At 40.7% G+C, this 19,232-nt stretch overlaps 3 protein-coding genes across 7 annotated transcripts in view; 2 read left to right on the forward strand and 1 right to left on the reverse strand.

The window, feature by feature from the left end:
• The window catches only part of LOC111580364 (probable E3 ubiquitin-protein ligase HECTD4), a 40,940-nt gene extending 37,647 nt beyond the window's left edge, over nucleotides 1–3,293 (forward strand). For all 4 annotated transcript variants that reach the window (XM_055011376.1, XM_055011378.1, XM_055011377.1 and 1 more), the window contains exons 74-76: nucleotides 47–242; nucleotides 404–626; nucleotides 1,080–3,293. In XM_055011376.1, coding sequence (XP_054867351.1) covers nucleotides 47–242; nucleotides 404–626; nucleotides 1,080–1,216 — 556 coding nt within the window. In that variant the 3' untranslated portion in view covers nucleotides 1,217–3,293. The remainder of the gene's footprint in view (nucleotides 1–46; nucleotides 243–403; nucleotides 627–1,079) is intronic.
• Nucleotides 3,294–5,599: 2,306 nt separating this feature from the next.
• Nucleotides 5,600–8,280, reverse strand: LOC111580376 (L-serine dehydratase/L-threonine deaminase). The gene is made up of 8 exons (XM_023288103.3): nucleotides 8,138–8,280; nucleotides 7,797–7,953; nucleotides 7,599–7,638; nucleotides 7,372–7,511; nucleotides 7,068–7,159; nucleotides 6,482–6,709; nucleotides 6,250–6,374; nucleotides 5,600–6,159 (listed from the first exon to the last, which is right to left on the reverse strand). Exons 2-8 carry the CDS (start codon nucleotides 7,947–7,949, stop codon nucleotides 5,966–5,968), a joined length of 972 nt encoding a protein of 323 aa, XP_023143871.1. The 5' UTR covers nucleotides 7,950–7,953; nucleotides 8,138–8,280; the 3' UTR covers nucleotides 5,600–5,965.
• A 3,848-nt stretch (nucleotides 8,281–12,128) lies between these two features.
• The window catches only part of LOC111580372 (tetratricopeptide repeat protein 28), a 179,127-nt gene continuing 172,023 nt past the window's right edge, over nucleotides 12,129–19,232 (forward strand). For both annotated transcript variants that reach the window (XM_023288096.3, XM_023288097.3), the window contains exons 1-2: nucleotides 12,129–12,410; nucleotides 16,215–16,514. In XM_023288096.3, the coding sequence (XP_023143864.1) occupies nucleotides 12,381–12,410; nucleotides 16,215–16,514 (330 nt within the window). In that variant the 5' untranslated portion in view covers nucleotides 12,129–12,380. The remainder of the gene's footprint in view (nucleotides 12,411–16,214; nucleotides 16,515–19,232) is intronic.

Below are 19,232 nucleotides of genomic sequence, written 5' to 3' on the forward strand. Positions count from 1 at the left end.
TGTGCTTCATTCTGCTACTGTATGCTTCTTGTATGTGCGTGCTAAGCTGGGAGAACAAGGATGTGTATGCGCGGGCGGTGAGGAGCCTTCGTCTGAGGGAGCTGCAGAACGTGGAGTGCATGACAGCAGTACGCGCAGGCCTCGCTTCCATCATCCCCCTGCAGCTGCTTACCATGCTCAGCCCCCTGGAGATTGAGCTGCGCACCTGCGGCTTGCCTTACATCAACCTGGAGTTCCTCAAGGTAAAGCATGTGTTCTTGTGAGAGTGCTTTCTGACATCTGTTTTACTGCATTGCAAAACTAGTGTAAACATCTCGTACCCCACTCATAAACCTGCTCTGGGGGATTCGGTAACAGATATGGCAGGTGTAGCCTGAGCTCCTCTTCCGTCTCTCCCCTGTAGGCTCACACCATGTATCAAGTGGGTCTGATGGAGACCGACCAGCACATCGAGTTCTTCTGGACCGCCTTGGAGATGTTCACTCAGGAGGAGCTCTGCAAGTTCATCAAGTTTGCGTGCAACCAGGAGCGAATCCCGTTCACTTGCCCCTGCAAGGACGGGGGGCCTGACACCGCCCACGTTCCCCCGTACCCCATGAAGATCGCCCCTCCTGATGGAGCTGCAGGTAATGCCTGAATGTGCTATCTTTTTGTGATGCTCATACTAGTGCTGTTGGTGCAGATACCGCTGATATTGGTTATCAAAACAGCTCATCTTGTCTTGAAACCTTAAACAGACTTTGAACACGTTGTTTGCCTTATATGACTTGATTGTGTTTGTAAATGAACAGGTTGTTATGACAAGACACTGAGCGGTTCGAAGTAGATTTCTAATGTGTGAAGTTCACTTATTTCACAGTAGTTGGATTTGTCTGTACTTACACACATTTTGAAATTCCAGGCTGAAACAAATGGTTTGCTACAGATAAGATAGAAGACAACACTCACTTTTATTTCCTAGACAAGCTTGTTATCACTGGCACTTGACACATCCAGTGGGAAACGTGCATAACAATTCACACCGTGGAAGAGAAACAGAGACCCCGAGTCATTTTGTTACCTTTCTGTTTCCTCTCCAGGTCAGCCAGACTCACGCTACATCCGAGTGGAAACCTGTATGTTTATGGTGAAACTTCCCCAGTACACTTCTTTGGACGTGATGCTGGAGAAACTACGCTACGCCATCCACTACCGTGAGGACCCCCTCAGCGGCTAAGAAGACTTGACAAGCCAATGTTTCCAAGCATATGTACCTAACACCTCACCCTTACTTTTGACCCCTTCTTCCATTCATCTCCTCACTCCTGGACCTTCCTCTGAGACAAAACTTTATGCTTTGCTGCACCAACAAGCCACAACGTTCATTTCATTAAATTTGATTTCTGGTGGCAAATAATGTTTTATTTTCTCCAGCATTTTTATTGCAGTTTACACAAATACCACATTTCATAATTACGTTTTTTTTTTTTTTTTTTTTAGGGAATTCAGGGAAGATAATCTGAATCAGCACTGATGTTGATGACAAGTCTCTGTTCTGGTTGCACTGAGTTTGAGGATGCCATTTAAGTGAAACAAATGTGAGCCAGTTTTTGTTCGCCTTCTCCCCTCTCTTCCCTTCAACAGAGGGTTTAACAAGATTCAGTCAAGTTCTGTGAATTTAACAACCTAGTGGGATAACTGCAGATCAGCACTTTACAGTTGCAGGTTCAGTTCACGATTACTGAACACTAAGCATTGAAAGTGTGGTCTCTGCAAAACTAGCTCTACTCTGAGTCGCTGGAACTGACATTGCCATGAAGGCAACAAGCAAACTTTTACTCATCTAATGCTTAACCTAGCTGCCTCCCTCTGTCTCCCCCATGTGGGGGTGATGTTCTGAACCATGCCTTTGCTGTAGGAGCCTCTCTCTAAAGAGTGATGCTGGTTGTGTGTGAGAAGAAAACCCAAACGATTTTCATAGAATCATCTGACATTTGAGATGGAGGTACGATTACTACCAGACAAAATAAATGTGAGATGCTGCCTATTTTTGACCAAGTCGACTATGAGCAGGCAGAAGATGTGAACAAGTGCTGTACAGGATATTATGTAGTTTACTGCCTGTTTCAAAAAATATGAACTGCTAATGGACAAACTAACTTATGCCTATATAAACTGAATACATTTTATTCAAGTCTCTGAAGAGAGGGTATTTAAGTCATGTAAAAAGTCATATTAATCTATTAGTTTATGAAATTGCCCTTTGATTTTTTGATATCTGAGTAGCTGTGGCAGCATGGAAGGTCGGATAGATTGGACGATAGCAGCGGCCCGCAGGTTCCGATATACTTGCGTTTCAGGTTTGTGAAACCTGCGTTGCTTTGTGAAAATGGGAATGAGGTCTCATGAGCTGCTCTCCCACATTGTTTGCGTGCTACTGCTACTGAATGTGCAACAAATCCTCCCCTGCTCCCCGACATACACAATCTACACACATACACTGGGGGAGAGGCGGTGGATTATCTTGAGTTCTGCCTTTTCATAGTTTTCTTTAATGAAAGATGAACAGGATTCTGCTGGGGGTTTTTTTTGTTCATTTTACCATAACCAAATGTTTAGCTGTGTAAAAATTAAATAGAAAAAAAATGTAAATAAACCGAAGTTATGTTTGATGGCAGTTTTTATTAATTGCTAATTCACTTCACCTTATGATTTTTGTTTTTGGTTTGCACTACTCTTCCAAGAAAAGATTCTAAAATGAGCAAACTAGGTGATGTCTGTTGGATATCCAGTTTGTTGTGTTGTTATTTTTTATGAATTTTGGAAATACCAATAATCTTATCACCTTTGTCTTGTACTCAGATGGATTCAATTTCTTCTACTCATGGTGAAACATGTTTTCTTGTGTGAGTAAAATCGCCATTTTACTTGGATAGAACTGAGAAACAACAGAATTGACGTTTGACAAATTGGATTGTTGAATAGCTTGCGAGTTTTGGTTTTGGTTCAGTTCTTTGGAAGGGTGATATACCGCTGCTAACAGGGACGCTCTCTCTTCTGCTCCCTCCTCCTCAGGAGGAGCAGACAAGGTTATAAAAAGGACATATCCATACAAAGAGGTGTTGCGATAAAATGTGTGCTGTACATTTACTTGATATTTATTACAATTATTTATGGTTGCATTAAATTAACTTTTACTGTCTTACCTCTGCACATCAGAAACTTAACATATCTAAAATGGATTATACAGATGTAAAAAATCAGATGGCATTTGAGATTTCTGTGTCACAATAAAGAAATGTCTTCATGTACAAGTACTGTTTGACGGTGCTTATTTATTTAACTATTTTTCACTATATTTTTCACACAAAAAAATGCAGAAGCAACACAGAAGGTTAAAATTGATTTAGAGAGCAATTCACACCAAAACAACTAAATTGAATAAGACGAAATAAGAGATGGTTTGTTGTGATAAAACAAGGAATAAAATATAATAATAAAATTAAGGAACACCACACAAAATTATTACAAAAGAGTGACTTAATTAAATCAAATACGTTTATTGCAGATCAACATATAAAAACAGATAAACATTCAGAGTGTCTGCAAAAACAAGTTTCATAAATGAATGTTTTTATTTGAAACTCCCCCCCAAAGTGGTTAATTTGCATGCTTGGCTGACCAGTGTTGATGTGGCGCATCGGACACGCCTGTTACAAATCTGCATAGACAATGAGTGTTCATCATGATGAATGATCCCTGTGAAGCATGTTTCGCCTCTTTTAGAACATGCTCTTTATATAAGGGCCCTCAACAGAGCCTGGTTACATCACCGCTGCCTGTAAACCAGACACCTTTTCAAAGCAGCAAGTGCCGGGCCAGGCCAGTTCTAGCTGGATCTCTAGTCCTGGTCCTCCCTGACTCACTTCATCCCTTCAGCTTCATTATGTGCTAAATTCAAAGGAAACCATCCACAGCTATAGAAGCAATGTGTATAAATCCACTCATGCAGAAGATATTTCAGTTACGCTGCAAAGTCTATTGTCAGAAGTCATGTTTAATGTGTAGAACTCCTCCAGCTCAACTGTACTGTAGAGTAGATGTAGCGTCAACTATGTGGTTACTGTACAAAAAAATGATTTAACTACCAAATCTATAATGTCACCCAGGAGGAATCCTGGGAGTGACTCCAGCATGTTTGCTGGTTGCTTTCTAAAGAGCCAATCAGCTCTCCCTCACACACAGCTGTCTCCTCTATTTCTGACATAACGGCCCTGTCTCTGTTCTAATGACCCTCAGGACCAATGAGCTACGAGGAAAAGGGCCACGTCCCTCACAAACAAGCCAATGGGCGCTGGGAAGTTCAGTGTGTTCAAAAGGTGTGACAACGTCTGCTGTGGTGACATGCAACATGCAAGTGACCCATTAAGAGCTTGAGCAACTTGAATGCCTGTAAAGCTGCGAGGCCACTTGACCTGATTGTAAAACACTGCAGTGTCATAAAATTCACATTCTAGGCATCGTGCACATACTGTCTGGTTTGGGAATGTTCATTTACTGCATTGTTCAAAGCTGTTGGTCTGATTTAAAACTTAGTTGCTCAAAGATGAAATTCTAAATACGTTGTGTCTGCCAGGAGATTCAATAGAGATGAAGTCCTCCCACCACTGCTTGACTCGCAACAATGGGATGTTTTGTGAAGGGGCCCACATCTCTTCAAAACTGCTTATACACTAAGTGTATAAGCAGTTTAATGATATGCTGGAGGTTGTAGTTATGTTGTAGCCCAAATTAACATTTGTACTGTTTATATATTTCTTTAGTCAAAGTTATACCAAAAATGCTTTACTTAGCAAGGTAGCGACAGGACTACTCTTGAAAACAGTTTTCTTCCATCAGCTGGAAAACTCTTTCCTGCCTCCAATGACTGGATTTTCCAACAAGACTATACCCCTTACCCCACGACAGGTCAGTTAAAGTCTGGATGGAGAAGCAGAACATTGGAACCATGCCTTGTACTGCTCCATCACCAGATCTAAATCCAATTGGAAACCTGTGAAAAATCATCAAATGCAAAATGGAGAACCACAAGCCCCAAAACAAAGCAAATTAGTTTGAATTTGTGCAATAGGAATGGGCTGCTGTGACAGCAGAACAATGTCAGAAGCTGGTGGAGAGCATGACAAGATGCATGGCTGCAGTTATCAGAAACAATGGTTATGCAATCAAGTACTAACTCCTGTGTATCATGTGACTAAAACAGACAGAAAAGAAAACATGGAATGCCTAAAAGCACTGTTTTTGGCAGTACAATGCCATAGCTATTGATGTAAGAACTTAAGTGATTTTGGTTATTGTCATGAAAACCATGGAAACTGTCTAAATATCAGCTCTTAAATGAAAACCTTATGAGCTATTTTTGTTATCATATTTGTCCAAACAAATGTTCTTTTAGTTGTACCAGGCATTAAAAGGAAAAAGAATTGAAGGGTGGTCTAATAATTTTTTTCATGACTCTATATGTTGAATCATATCTTAGTTAAAGCTCACGTTGCAAGAAGATTTTTTTTTTATCTGTATTGACTTAAAATCTGCAGGTAGGAATGAGAAGGCAGAGGAATGATTGAGAAATATAATTTATTACATTTTAAATACATTTTAAAGTACAAAAGCAGGAGAACAACAGAGAAGCAGTTTACAAGGCAAGCACACAAAATACAAATGTAACCTCAATGTGTTGATATAGTATTTCTTTACATTTTTGTTTTTCTAATAGAGCTGTCTTTAGTTAAAAACCAGCTCCAGCATAGTTTTAAAATAGAGCAATCCCTCCAGCAGCTCACTTTCATATATTTCAGTCTCAGTGCTCATGGGAGTTTCAGTCTGGAATGATTCGGTCTACGGAGCACATTGAATAATGGGGTTTAGGGATTGAGACCAAGTGATGGAGACAGAGAGGTAAGGTCAGGGAAAACCCAAGGTAGTGCTAGAAAATACCAAGCTGCTTTTTCAGCCTCTTCAGCTGCTCCATGCTAATGTTGTTGCCTCCGCACACCACAACGACCACTGGGCTCAGCTGCGCCGCCAGCTTGCCGTCATCCTGCAGCCTTTTGATAATGTCACTGTACACAGCTGCCAGAGCGGCACCACAGGCCGGCTCCACCAGGACCTTCTCATCATCTGCAGAAAGAGCGAATACCAGGGGAGGTGGGTCAGTCTCATTGCTGCTGATTTTAAAATCTGTTCTTCATGTGTTCAGGTTGTACCCACCTACAAAGCGCTCGACAGCTTTTACAGCCTCCTGGTCTGTGACTACTTCTGAGAAAACCGTATGCTCTCCCACCAGCTTCATTGTCTGTGCAGACACTCTTGTGAGGCCCAGTGTAGTTGCAACACTGAAGAGAAGAACAAAAGGTCACCACAAGAAGAGAAAAGGTAAGCATGACTGCCAGATCACGTCACTATTTGGAAGCGTTTTTAATTAGGTCATATGCAGCAGTACCTAGTGATTGCAGGTAAAGTGACGAGCTTCCCTGCCTTCATGGCTGCATTGAGGCTGTGTGCTCCAATGGTTTCCATGGCTACAATGGGCACGTCAGCCCAGCCGGCGCGACGCAGCCCCTCCACCACCCCGTTCAGCAGGCCTCCGCCTCCCACCGACAGCACGATCGCTCCCGGCTTCTCCCTCAGGTCCTGCTCCAACTCCTTCACCAGAGATGTGTGGCCTTCCCTTCACACACAAACACAGCCTGTCAGTTTCCTAGAAAGTCAACGCAGATTTTACTATATTATAGACAATCTGTGCATGATGCGGCCTGGTTTGTTTCTTCCTAAAACGCAGGTGCATTTATGGCACTTTGACTGTGACGTCTAATGTGTAAAAGTATTATCTGTCAACCCCTCACTGAGATAACAGGCCTTCTGACTGACATAACACCTCATTCAGCCCCTGCAGCTGTGTGAATGACAGTGCATGATAAGGCAGGTGTTCACTATCAGTCATTTACACGCTCCTCTTATCCTGACAACACAGTAATTTGTACGTAGTGATGTGAATGTTGCCATGATGGACAGACACGCTGTCGTACCAGATGAGGGGATCATCGAAGGGGGAGATGAATATCCAGCCGGGGTTGTTTGCCACAAGCTGTTGTCCATATTCAATGCTTTCATTTAGAGCCTGAAAAAGAAAAGATACATCTTCATTTAATCTGATGGACCATTTTAAGTAACATCTACCTGTATTTACTATGATATATTTTCTTGGCTTCACAGATCATCACAGATTCCTTTTTTGTGCACACATGTAACCAGAATCTACCATTTATTTATGTGCATTTCTTCAGATTAAGTGTAACATGATCTAGTACACTACACATCATAGTGCCTAACCTTTCCGTGGATGACCACCGTGGCACCCTCGTCCTTCAGCCTCTCCACTGTCGGGTTTGGTGTGACGCTTGGCACGACTATAGTCGCAGGAACCCCGAGCTGCCGGGCAGAATAAGCTGCTGCCATGCCAGCATTTCCTCCTGTAGGGGCCAATATCATCCCAATTACAAATTCAAACAAACCAACTCTGTCGAGGATGTGCAGATTATTCCTGCTTTAGTGCTCACCTGAACAGCAGACAAATCGCTCACATCCTCGTTCTGCCCACTACAAGGAAACCCAAAGAAACATTGCAGTCAACACAACAACCAAATGCTCAGACTGCAGCAGTTGGTTTAACATCCGCACTCTCAGTAGCAACATGCTCTTTGGAAAATAGGACAAATCACATCATCATCACAGTGCTGCGGATAGGAATTACTCACAGTTTTGCAGAGGTGTCCGATGCCCCTGATCTTAAAGGATCCAGTCGGCTGCGATGAATCCAGCTTGAGATAAACAGAGGTCCCAGCCACTTTGGTGAGGGCAAGGCTCTGTCTCACTGGAGTGGCCACATGAAGAGGTTGCTGGCTTTTCATCTCACTGTAGATCAGACAAGCAGGGGAATACATGGGAAGAGATGAATAACGCTCATAAAAGAAAGATTTCCAAGTGGAAAGCAAAGCACATTTGGAGATTATTTAAATACTTTTCCCAGAATGAGCTGCTTTCTTAGTGATTAGTAGCAAACAGTGATGATACTAAGAGGAAAGATGCTTCAACTTACCAGCCTCAGGTGGAAGGTAGGAAGAGTTTCAATGAGTATAAGATGAAGAGTCCTTACTTCCCTGTCTGCTGCAGTTTGAATGCATATATACCTGCTGGTGCTGTGGGCTTGGCAGAGGAGGCCCACCTCCAGACCAATCAGGCCTTCTGACCACAGACCCCTCCCAGTGACAGTGAGGATGACACAAGCAGGTTATCAATGAAATACCTTTTATTTGAAATTTTATTCCACTTTCTTAGATAACACGCATTTTTCTAGGATGCGTCAGGATCAGATGTGAGCAGAGTGTGCTGGTGTGACTGGAAGAATTACGCACAGCATGAGAGAAAAACGCGCACAACCTCCTAATGCCATAGTTAGAAAAGAATATTTAAACCTGTCTACATTTGTTCCCCCCAAACCTTAATTAAAACATAGTTTCTGTATCGTGTCGCTTGGTTTACCCATGACATTTATACGCGCCGTCCTGTGCGTGTTCCTCTCGCCTCTAAAGGAATCGCGCGCACTGCTGCCATTACCAAAAGAGTCGCTACTATTTTGGCACCGAACTTCAACTACCAAAAGCGGGACCTGTGAGCAGCTTCCGAGTTCGGTTCAAACTTGAATGATCCGGAGTTCAGGATGAGGGGAACAGAAAGTATCCAAGGCTGGAAACAGCCATCAGGCTTAAATATAATGTAGGTATTTGTGGAATGGAAAAATCAATTAGGCCTACAATGATGTGGCAGTTATAAATGCAATTTTAGAGGTTTACATGGGAACACTATCATTTTATAAAATATGAATTGTTCCACTTATATTTGAAAGTACAAAATTGACTCAAACATAAACATTTAGGCTTCTACCCATTATAATCACACCATAGAATGCCACCATTCTGCTGCAAAAATGTAATTTAGAAGCTTTTAGATACATGCAAGATGTCAGATTTAACATGAAGTATACTGACATTATAGTATCCCTCCTTTTAATCAGTTATGGATCTGAGTTCTCCTTTCAACACTGAATGTAGGTCATTTTGTGAGGTGAGATTGTTTATTCTCAGTGCTGGAGCTTAAATAAAAATATTATTAGTACACTGCAAAAGTCTTGCACTGAAAATGAAGTACTGTCACAAACTGTATTCAAAATGTTAAAAGCAAAAGTATTTAGTGTAGAAAAATGTCCCCTGTGACTGTAATACTATTATGTCATTTGATTATTATCGCACATGCATTAATGTAGAATCAGGATTTTACTGTTGCAATTAGTTTTTGAACTACTTCATATCCAAATGCAACCAAGGATTATTTGCATCATAGATTAGTCTTTTGATTATTTTCTCCATTAAACAACTGTTTTGTAAAAATTCTGAAAGTAGTCAGAAATGCCATCATAAGTGCTCTTGGCAAAATGTGTCTCTCAAATGATTATTGGTTAATTGTTTCAGTTGTAACTGCAAACTACTGCTTTGTTGAATTTATATCAAACATCGTGTTTTGCAAGTTCTTTATATGTTTTGCGTAAAAAGATCAAAAGTCCTAAATTTTTATTCTTTGTTCCTGAGATTCAAAGAAGAAACTCCAGTAAAGTATAAGTACCTCAGATTCGACTTAGGTACAATATGTGAGCAAATTTAATTAAATTCCACCTGCTTCTTCTGTCACTTTGTCAAAATGGCAGGAAACTGGAGAAAATAAGCTGCTTTGAGCACTGCCATTACCACTGCTTCTACTCTCTAAGCAAAAACTCTAAATAAAAACCACATTTATGTTCACAAAGATTAAATCGTTACTGAATTTACTGAATAGCTGAGGAGAAATTTCTGAAACATCGTGGTCAAGTGACTCACTTGCTTCACAATAATTTTTTTTAGCCTGATCAGTGTGTAAAAACAGAACTTTAAATTTAAAAAAAAAAATCTAACAAAAACAATCGTTGCTGTTTGGCATTTAAGCTGCACATGCTTAACTTTATGGCAATCAGTTAAAAATGAAAAAGAAACCCTGTGTATTTTAATGGATTATGGTGAGATGCTACAGGTGAAAAGGGTAAAAAAAAAATGTAATAGATATCATCATGAAACCTTACTAGCGGATTACCTAAAATAAAACAATCTTTTTTTAATTAGAAGCTTTAAAAAAAAAATGTTTAGATTAAAATATGCAAAGGAGACCTCATTAAAGTGTGACAACACCTAAACACCTAAATGTGTATTCTGAATGTTTTTTGTTTCCCCTAGTCTGAGAGAAAACATGCTATGGAAGCAGAATTGACCAGTGCATGAAGTCTTTGTCTTTAGTATCTTGTTTTAGTGTTCTGTTTTGTATACATCCTATCTGGACTATAAAACACTACCCCCACTACCCATTTCCAAGTTTAAAGAACTGTGTGGCTGGAGGACAACTAAACCATTTAAAAATATGCAGCAGTACAGCTAAAAGCAAACATTTAGAAATAAAGAATGTAGAAACAGAAAGCTTTCACATCACAACATTGATAGTCTGAACAATAACTCTGTGGGGAATATCTCCCCTGGAGTGCGTGTGACACAGTAAACGGCTTTTTCCAGAGACGTTTTGACTTGAAAAGCACAGGTGGATTCAATAACTTTAACAATAGCTTGATTCCATTTAAATGTTCCGGTAAAAGCCTCTCCAGTGAGCCAGCATGAAGAACATTAGGCCGCTGCAAATTGCCACGACATGCTGCGCAACATTAATGCTATTAACTACATTTGTGCTTTTCCTGCTGTAGCATTCCGAAATGTCAGCTGTGAAAAAAGGGTTTATTGCAGGATGAGTTTTACTCATTTTGCAGAGAATTACGCGACTGCAGGTCTTGTGGCCAAAGGCTTCTCCTTGAAGGATTGTTACACCATCTGCTGGTAAAGTGCTGCACATACAAAGATTTTTAAAAATCTCAGAACCAATTATAGATGCATCAGTTTGTCTTATTTCCTTGAGGTGTTAGAAAAAAATCTCAGAAAATCCTTATTTCAGCGTCTGTCTTTGGGGACAGAAATAGTTATTTGCTGATACATATCTAAATCAGGTTGCAATTAATTTGGGAAAATGTTACAGAAATAGGGTTTTTCGGTGAAGCTCCTCTAAATTAATTTATTCTGCTTGCAGACACTGGATCAGTGAGTCTCCAGCCAGCGGTGAAACCGGCGTCACCAAACCTCAAGCCGATTTGATAAGATGACAATTTCCTATGACTAAAACCCCTGCAACACATCTGGACTGACCATAAGCTGTGGTAGATCTGTAATATCTAGTGGCTGCAAAAAAGCCACATCAGATCTGAGTCAGAACAAAATAATTTTTGAAGTAGCTTTCATTATGCAATTGAAAAGTTGTTTTACTCATTGCAGAGGGAATGATTGATTACTTAGCAACCTGGGAGACATCCATGTTTTATCTATAGACAAGGAACTTCTTGGTTGCAATCATACAGCTTGCCAGAGCAGGTGAAAGCACAGGTGTCATTAATATTATTAAAGAGGGCCTTGTTCCATTTGTGTCATTTCTGACCCTCCCTGAAAGTTTCATCTAAATCCATTAGTCTGTTTCTGAGTAATGTTGCGCACAGACAGACAGACAGACAGACAGACAGACGTACACTGATTGTAACATAACTCTGTCAAGGCTCCGCCTCCTTGGTGGAGTAACAAACAATAACAACAACAAAAGAAAACATCTGAAATGGACGCTTTTTACTTTGCTGCTTATATTGTTTTAACATCATGACCTGAACATGGCACCTCTGCTGGCCCCTTTATTCCTCACCCCAGCCCCTGCAGAGTCCCTGAACGCCTCTGACCTTAAAGTCAGCCAACATTTTCTGTGAGCGCCACTTTATAAATGATTTGCAACACGTCTAAGATCCAGTAAAAACATCCCCTAGCGATGCATTTCTTATTCCTACTTCTCTTCTCCTGAGCCTGCTCCCTCAGACCTTGTGCCTCTCTGTGCACAGCGCTCACAGATCCGCTATGGCAACAAGGGGGAAAAAGAGAGGAAAAAAAGGAAAAGATTTGACAACATGGCGCACTTTCCTTGAGAAAAGTTTCTCCTGAACGCCACACAGCTTGACTTTTCGCGGATTTCCTCGCAGTTTCTCGACTCTCGCGCTGCAACGTGGACTTCTTTGGCTACACTTGGAACACTTCTTGATGCACAAATAGTCGACACGAAGTCAACAAAGAGTGTGATGGGATGAGAGCGATAACCCGTCGCACAAACCCACACAGTCAGCCAGGATGGAGAAGCAAGCGACTCTGAAAGAAAAGGTAAATAGATTGTTTGGAGAAAACAGCTGCTTATACGCAACCCTGCGCGCTGTCATTGTTGGACTTGCTGGCATTTTGTTGCCCCACTTTTTCACTCTGCGATCTGGGCAGGAAATACCAAATGACCATTCCTGCGAAAAACCTCGTAAAAGACGTCTATCGATTTTCCAGTCTTGCATACAGCCCCTGTACTGCACCGTGGATGTGTGGGCTCTCCTGACGCACAAATGTGATTTGAATGTCAATGGAAGATTAGGCAGATTACAAAGCAGGCCTTGAACTGCACTTTTTTTTTTTTTTTTGCATGAACAGAGAGGGTTGGCACTACCAGGATCCTACAGTGGCAGAAAGTTTGTACGTATTGCCATCAGCAAATCCACATAATTCCCTCAACAGGACTGTAAATATGGGCAGTCCAGACTAAATTTGTCTCCTGGGAGCTGAGTTAATCTCTCTCTGTATTTCCCTCTCCTTATGATTACGCTAGTTGTGCGTCCTCTGTGTTGGTGGAGGCTCTCATTATCTCTCCACCCTTCCTGCCCACATCTCCCCCCTGTGTGTTGTAGCAGATGAGACTGTGGACTTTCCTGCATGCCCCTGGGCCCTGCAAACACTGTTCTGTAATAGATGCATCTCCTGACATTTCTGCAGGAGAAAACCTTTGAATGTCAGCGTGGCTGTCAGCTGTTCTCGGCCTGTTTGTGCTTTTCCCAGAGTCACATACGTCGACAAACCCTGTTTTCAAGCCTCTGTGCACACAGGTTTATCTTACCTGTTGAGATTTTCTCCCATCTACAGGTGTTGAGTTTACTATCAGTTGTGCAATATATAAAACACTGGACGGGGTGTTTTCATGTGATGGAAAAGATTATTGAAGAAGGTGGAAAAGATGAAGGCCGAGCCGATTGATACTGCCCTGCAACTTGATGTTGAATCTGCTTGATACCCAAAGCGCTCAGTTCTGCTGCTACTGCTCCCCAGGCCTCTGGAAGTAATTACCAAGCCTGCCCTATCCCAGAATTCAGTCCGAGGAGGTGTGGTGAGAAAGAGGTAGAATGGAAGCCCAAAAAACATGCAACCCGAGATGAATTTCATGATTCAGTAATACTCAGCAAACCGTCCCTGTTAAATGGACACGACACTTGCTGTAATCAGACGTTACTGGTTGGATGTAGTTACCGTAAGACCTGACTCAGGGTGTTTGGTCTGTTTTGGTTTTACTGCGAGTTGGTTCAGGAGTGTTTCAAGTTGAATATGAATGAGAACAATAATCCCACAACGCAAAAGGCCTCGGTCTAAACCAGGGATTATTTTGCTGTGGTAGCAGATTTAGCTGCGCAATGAACTTCACATTTTTGCTGCTTGTTTAAGCTGCTATATGTCTAGATGGATATAAGGTAGATTGACAGCACTTGGAAGACAAATCAATCAATCAAAGTTTATTTGTGTAGCCCTTTACAACAGTGACCAAAGTGCTTCACAGTGAAATACAAGAGAATAACTTTAAAACAAAACAGTAACTTAAAACAGGACAAACAATCACACTTACAGGCAAATTTAGAATACTCAATTAACCTCAGCATGTTTTTGGGTTGTGGGAGGAAGCCGGAGTACCCAAAGGAAACCCACACATGCACAGGGAGAACATGCAAACTCCATGCAGAGAGATCCCAGGAAGGCCGGGACACGAACAAGGGATCTTCTAGCTGCAAGGCGAAAGTGCTAACCACTACACCACTGTGCAGACCGTAAAATATTCAATAAAACAATAAAATAAACAGCAATAAAACAGCACTAAAATATAACATCTAAAATAAATTAAAGTAGTAAAATGTCACCGTACTGCTAGGTATTAAAAGCCATTTTCAACAGGAAGGTTGTGATTTAAAAAGACCTAGGTCAGTGATGGTGCTCATGTCGGGTGGGAACTTGCTGCAGAGCCTGGATGCAGCTACAGAGAACGCCTGGTCACCCCAGTGTTTGTATTTAGACCTCGGTGCTTTAATCAGCTGCTGACTGGAAGACCTCAGAGCTCTTTTTGGTCCTTTAAAGTTTAAAGCTCAGATAAAGACAAATAAAAGCTTATATGCTAAATGGTGAGATCATTATGTAATGTAGCCTCTCTTCAAGTTGATATATAAGCAAAACTGTTAAGTTTTTAGTCAGACAAAAGCTTCATATACACCTGAAGAAAAAAATGTGCATTATTAAAATAAGTTAAAATAATTTAGAATGCAGTAGGCCACATTTGTAGTATTGGAAAGTGCTTATATGTATTTTAAAAACCTCTTCAGTAACACTAAAATCCGTTTAATTCGCTAACATGTCTGTATGTTTTTGTTTTTTTTTTTGTTTTTTTTTTAAAAATCCCAGACGACAAATGACGATCATATCAAACACAGACAACACTGTGACTGAGCATTTCCACCTTAAAACTGCATTGTACCGATGACCATCTCAAAAACACAGATTCAGACTTCTGGGGTTTAATACAGAACAAACTTCATGAACCAGTCCTTTTGGATTTCTGTTCTTACATGTGTGAAGTGTAGAGTAGTTCTACAGTGTTCCAGCAGAGAGTTGTAGGTGAGCTGGTGTGCTCATACTGCAGTTAACAGCCGCTGGGTGGGTGCAGATGACTTTATTACTCTGCCATGGGCTGCTCATTTTCAGCAGCTTTGTTCTTCCAGTTATGCCATCTGTGTGTTGCCATTTTCAAAACCCACTGTACTACTGGAAACAACACCAACATGTTTTGCAGAGGATTTGGACTGAATGTTTCGTTTCGCTTGTCCATTTAATTGATCATTTTGACGTCGTCTCCCTGCCTACAAATGTTCTACCAAAACAGTTCCACTTGCCACTATTTAGAGGGAACACTGAAGCTGCATTTTTTGCTTAGCCTTCCCCAAGATGATTGTGATTGGTTTAAAGAAATATAAACAAGCCAGAGTGTTTATTCCCCCTATGAGAGGATGATAATGAAGTGAAGACAGAACAATACGCTCTGCAGAATGGACTAGCTACATGTGACTGTAAAATGATAGTTGGATCTTAAATCAACAACCAGAGAGAGACTTTAAAACTTTGATTTGTGCTAAAATAAGCCAACCTACGTACTGTTATGGTAAAACAAATTATAGAGATTATAGCCTCCTGTAGCTATTTTTTATTTTTGTTTTTACAGCAGTCAGTATCATTGACTTGCCAAAACAGGAAAATCACAAATGGTAAAAATAACACTAACGATGGCTCAGTTAATGTAGTGTCTCCTAGAAAACCATTCCACTGAGTTGGCATGCTCACTGCCAGGGTCCAGCTGACAAAACTAAATGACTTCATAGAATTATTAATGTTATTAATTACGTTTGTGCTTTGCCTGCGATGACGTGAAGATATCTGTCTTTAAAAAGGGTTATTTGATTTCAATGACCTTAGTGTTTACATATTTAGTTGTCGCACACCCTAAAAGTGTGTATGTTCTGATCACTACTCTTATCCCGATGGACCACAGACATTCGACTTCATAGCAACCAAAGTAGAGGTATATTTGATAACATTAACTATAACTGAATTCCACTTGAATGAGCTAGTATCAGGGTCCTGGCATTGTTCCTACAGGCTCCCTGTCTTCCCAGGACACCTGAAGGAACAGAGTCACCTTTAATGAAATTAGTTTCACCGGTGCTTTTCCGACTGTAACAGCTCAAAATGCTGTGAAAAAGGCCCAATGAGTGCTTTTCTTAATGGAATTGTTGTTCGCTAAAGTCACACCAATGATTGCTCTTCCACTCTCTCCTCCAGTTTTCAATCTTCGGTTCCCGGATGGTGGGCAGACCTATCCGGTGTGTTTCTGGAGACGACGGGGCCAGGTACGGCCTCAGCAAAGCGGAGTTCATGGAGAAGGTGCAGCAGAGCAACGAGGCGTGTCAGCGAGGTGACTTTCAGGACGCCGTCCATCTGTACAGCGATGCATTGCAGGCCGACCCACAGAACTGCATCCTGTATAGTAACCGCTCAGCAGCTTTTCTCAAACTGGGCCAACACCAAGCAGCTCTGGACGATGCTCAGAAAGCTTGCGAGCTTAATCCCAAGTGGCCAAAGGTAAGTGCGCAACAGCTCAAACTGTGGATTCAAAGACATTTTAGGTCTCACGTTGCAAGAGAGGAACAACATGAGAAAGAAGGGAAGAAGAGTCCTGAATTTGTCTTGCTTGGTTTCTCATTTCATCTTTTTGTATAGGAATTATTAACTAGTACACCAAGGATTGTAAATGTTACACATAAATGTAATTTTGGGGCTTTGTCATTACCAATTTGAATATTGTCAGCGCAACAAGCTGAAATAGAGAAATATTTTTAAAATGCGTGAGATATCAATTGAGTTAAAACTCCTACTTTTTGTAATGTCAGTTTTGGTAATATTTGGTAAATCAGCAAAGGCGTAAAGGAGAGACTCACCGTGGAAAGAATCCAGAATAGAAATCTGTGGTACAATCCCACAAAGATAAAGTTGGCAGTTGTATGGCATATGTCCCGCCCTTTTCTCTAACAAACCAATCGTCTGCTTTGTAGCAGCTGCACAGGCAAACATCCAGCCAATTATGTTGTTGCAGTAATGCAAGCTGAGTGTTTTGAACTTGTGCACATGTGTAATAGAAATCTAATCTGTGGGGAAAAAATTCTTTTTAACCCTTATTTTAGGGGAAAAATCACAGGAGCTTTTATCAAATTTGACTGGTGATTCTGTACATGCAGTTTTTATGTCTAAATGGCTGCTGAGCTGGGCTACAACTAACAATTATCGTCGTTGTTGATTCATTTGTCAATAATTTTCTTGATTGGGTTTGTCTATAAAATGTCAGAAAATGGTGAAAAATGTCAGTCGTTGTTTCTCACAGCCCAAAATGTATTAAATTTCCTTTCATAGTAAAGAAATCAGACATTCGCATTTAAGTAGCTGGAATTTTGACTCAGATGGAATAATCATTTATTAAAATATTTGGTGATTATTTAACTGTTGACAACATATTGATTAATTGATGATTGGTTGCAGCTCTTGTTCCATGTGGTGAACCTTTGGTATTTGTACAGTTGGTAACAAAGTGGTTCTGTAGTTATATTATTGTGGTTGTGCTATAAATTATTTTGCACCGTTGTTTTTTTCTTCTGACAATGAGATGATTTATCTTCAATTCAAAGCGCTCCAAATTCCAATCACAGTTTCACTCCTCAGTCGCATCCCTTGCAGCTGCTGATCAATACAAACTTTTCTAGGGTCTTGTCTTTGATCTTGTCCGGGCCACGTGGACTAACCTGTGATAGATTTCACATTACTCAGCCACAGAGATCACTGGGAGACCAATTCCTCTCAGTGATAGAAATGCATTGATTTCATGATTTAGCATGGAGAGATACTTTGCTCTTTCCAGAGAGAGATTGATGATAATGTGGTAGAGTGGTATTGACGATAATTTGTCGCTACCAATGATGCATCAGTGGCCACCTCTTCTTTGATCTGAGGTCGTGTGTCTTCCTGTGCTCAGGTAGGTTTCCTCCTCTGTAAAAATGTGTCTTTGTAGTGAGAACTGAGGCTGTCGCTTGTTATTACATAGAAGGTGTTGTGTGTTTGCTGCATTCTCTCATAGTAATTTGAGAATAATAGAGAATATAGAGCTGTGGTTATTAATAGATTAGTTGTCAATAATTGAATTATTCACCAACTATGCTTAGCCATTTTTTAAGAAAATAAAACTCAAAATCCTCTGAATTCAGCTGCTAAATTTTTAATACTCAATTTTTTATTTTTTTTAACCACCCTGTGATAGTAAGCTGAATATATTTAGGTTGTGGACAAAACAAGACAGCCGAAGATGACGTTTTGGGATTTAAGAAACACTTACTCACATTTTTCACCTTTTTCTCACTTTTTTGACTCGAACCACAAATGGAATAATTGAGAAAATAATCGACAAATGAATCAACGATGAAAATAATCATTAGTTGCAGCCTTAAACGAATGCCTATCACCAATGCAGCACACCGATTGTTTCCTCCTTGTTGTGTTGTTATGAGGGTGTTTATTCTGCCTTTTCAGATGTTTTTCAGTGCGCTACACTAATTTTTGCCATTTCATATTATAAATTCTACAACAGGAGCCTCCACTATACAGTCTCACTTCTCCCTCTGCAGCGTCTGAGCATTGCTGTAGAGTACAGAGATTTCATAAACCTCTGAAGCCAGTGAGACCAAACTATAATTGAAAATCACTGCCAAAATCATTCTCCTTCTCTTTATATGCTATCCAAGTACAATGAACTCTTTGTGGTCTGACTGGGGGATGGTTGACTTAATCTCGGCTGTGTAGCTCTGCTTATTCTTGGATTTGCTGCCTGACAGCTTTGACTCTCACGCTCCAGTTTGCGTTATCAGTCCTGGTGTCGATGTATAGCTTGACCTTTGTGTTTTACTTTGTAGCATGAGACAAAGGGATTAATATGTCTGTGGTATTGGCAATTATTCACACGGTTGTATGCTCATGTTTCATGTAAAGTCTCTCAGAGTCACCGCTAGGGGTCAGTGTTGTCAAGCAGGAAGGATTTCCAGGAGGTTTTGCCTGTGCAGGACAAAAAGGCACTCCACCAATTTCTTTTCCAAGATGCCTTTTTTCCTACATTTTGTGGGTTCAAGTAAAGCTAAATGTTGATCGTGATTGGGTTTCCTTTCTAGGAGAGGAATGTGCCCAAGCATGCATCATCATTTAGTAAAAGGAGGGTTTTCTACTTGATAAATGTACAGGTGGAGGCCAAGGTCACAACAAATC

This window comes from Amphiprion ocellaris, chromosome 6 (assembly GCF_022539595.1).
Source record: "Amphiprion ocellaris isolate individual 3 ecotype Okinawa chromosome 6, ASM2253959v1, whole genome shotgun sequence".
In the NCBI taxonomy this organism is placed as follows: domain Eukaryota; kingdom Metazoa; phylum Chordata; class Actinopteri; family Pomacentridae; genus Amphiprion; species Amphiprion ocellaris.

Coding starts and splice junctions, on each gene's coding strand:
- LOC111580376 (XM_023288103.3), bottom strand. CDS start 7,949: ATGAAAAGCCAGCAACCTCTTCATGTGGCCACTCCAGTGAGACAGAGC. Junction 6,710..7,067: donor TTCGATGATCCCCTCATCTG/GTACGACAGCGT, acceptor TTGTGTGTGAAG/GGAAGGCCACACATCTCTGG. Junction 6,160..6,249: donor AGCTGTCGAGCGCTTTGTAG/GTGGGTACAACC, acceptor CTCTTTCTGCAG/ATGATGAGAAGGTCCTGGTG.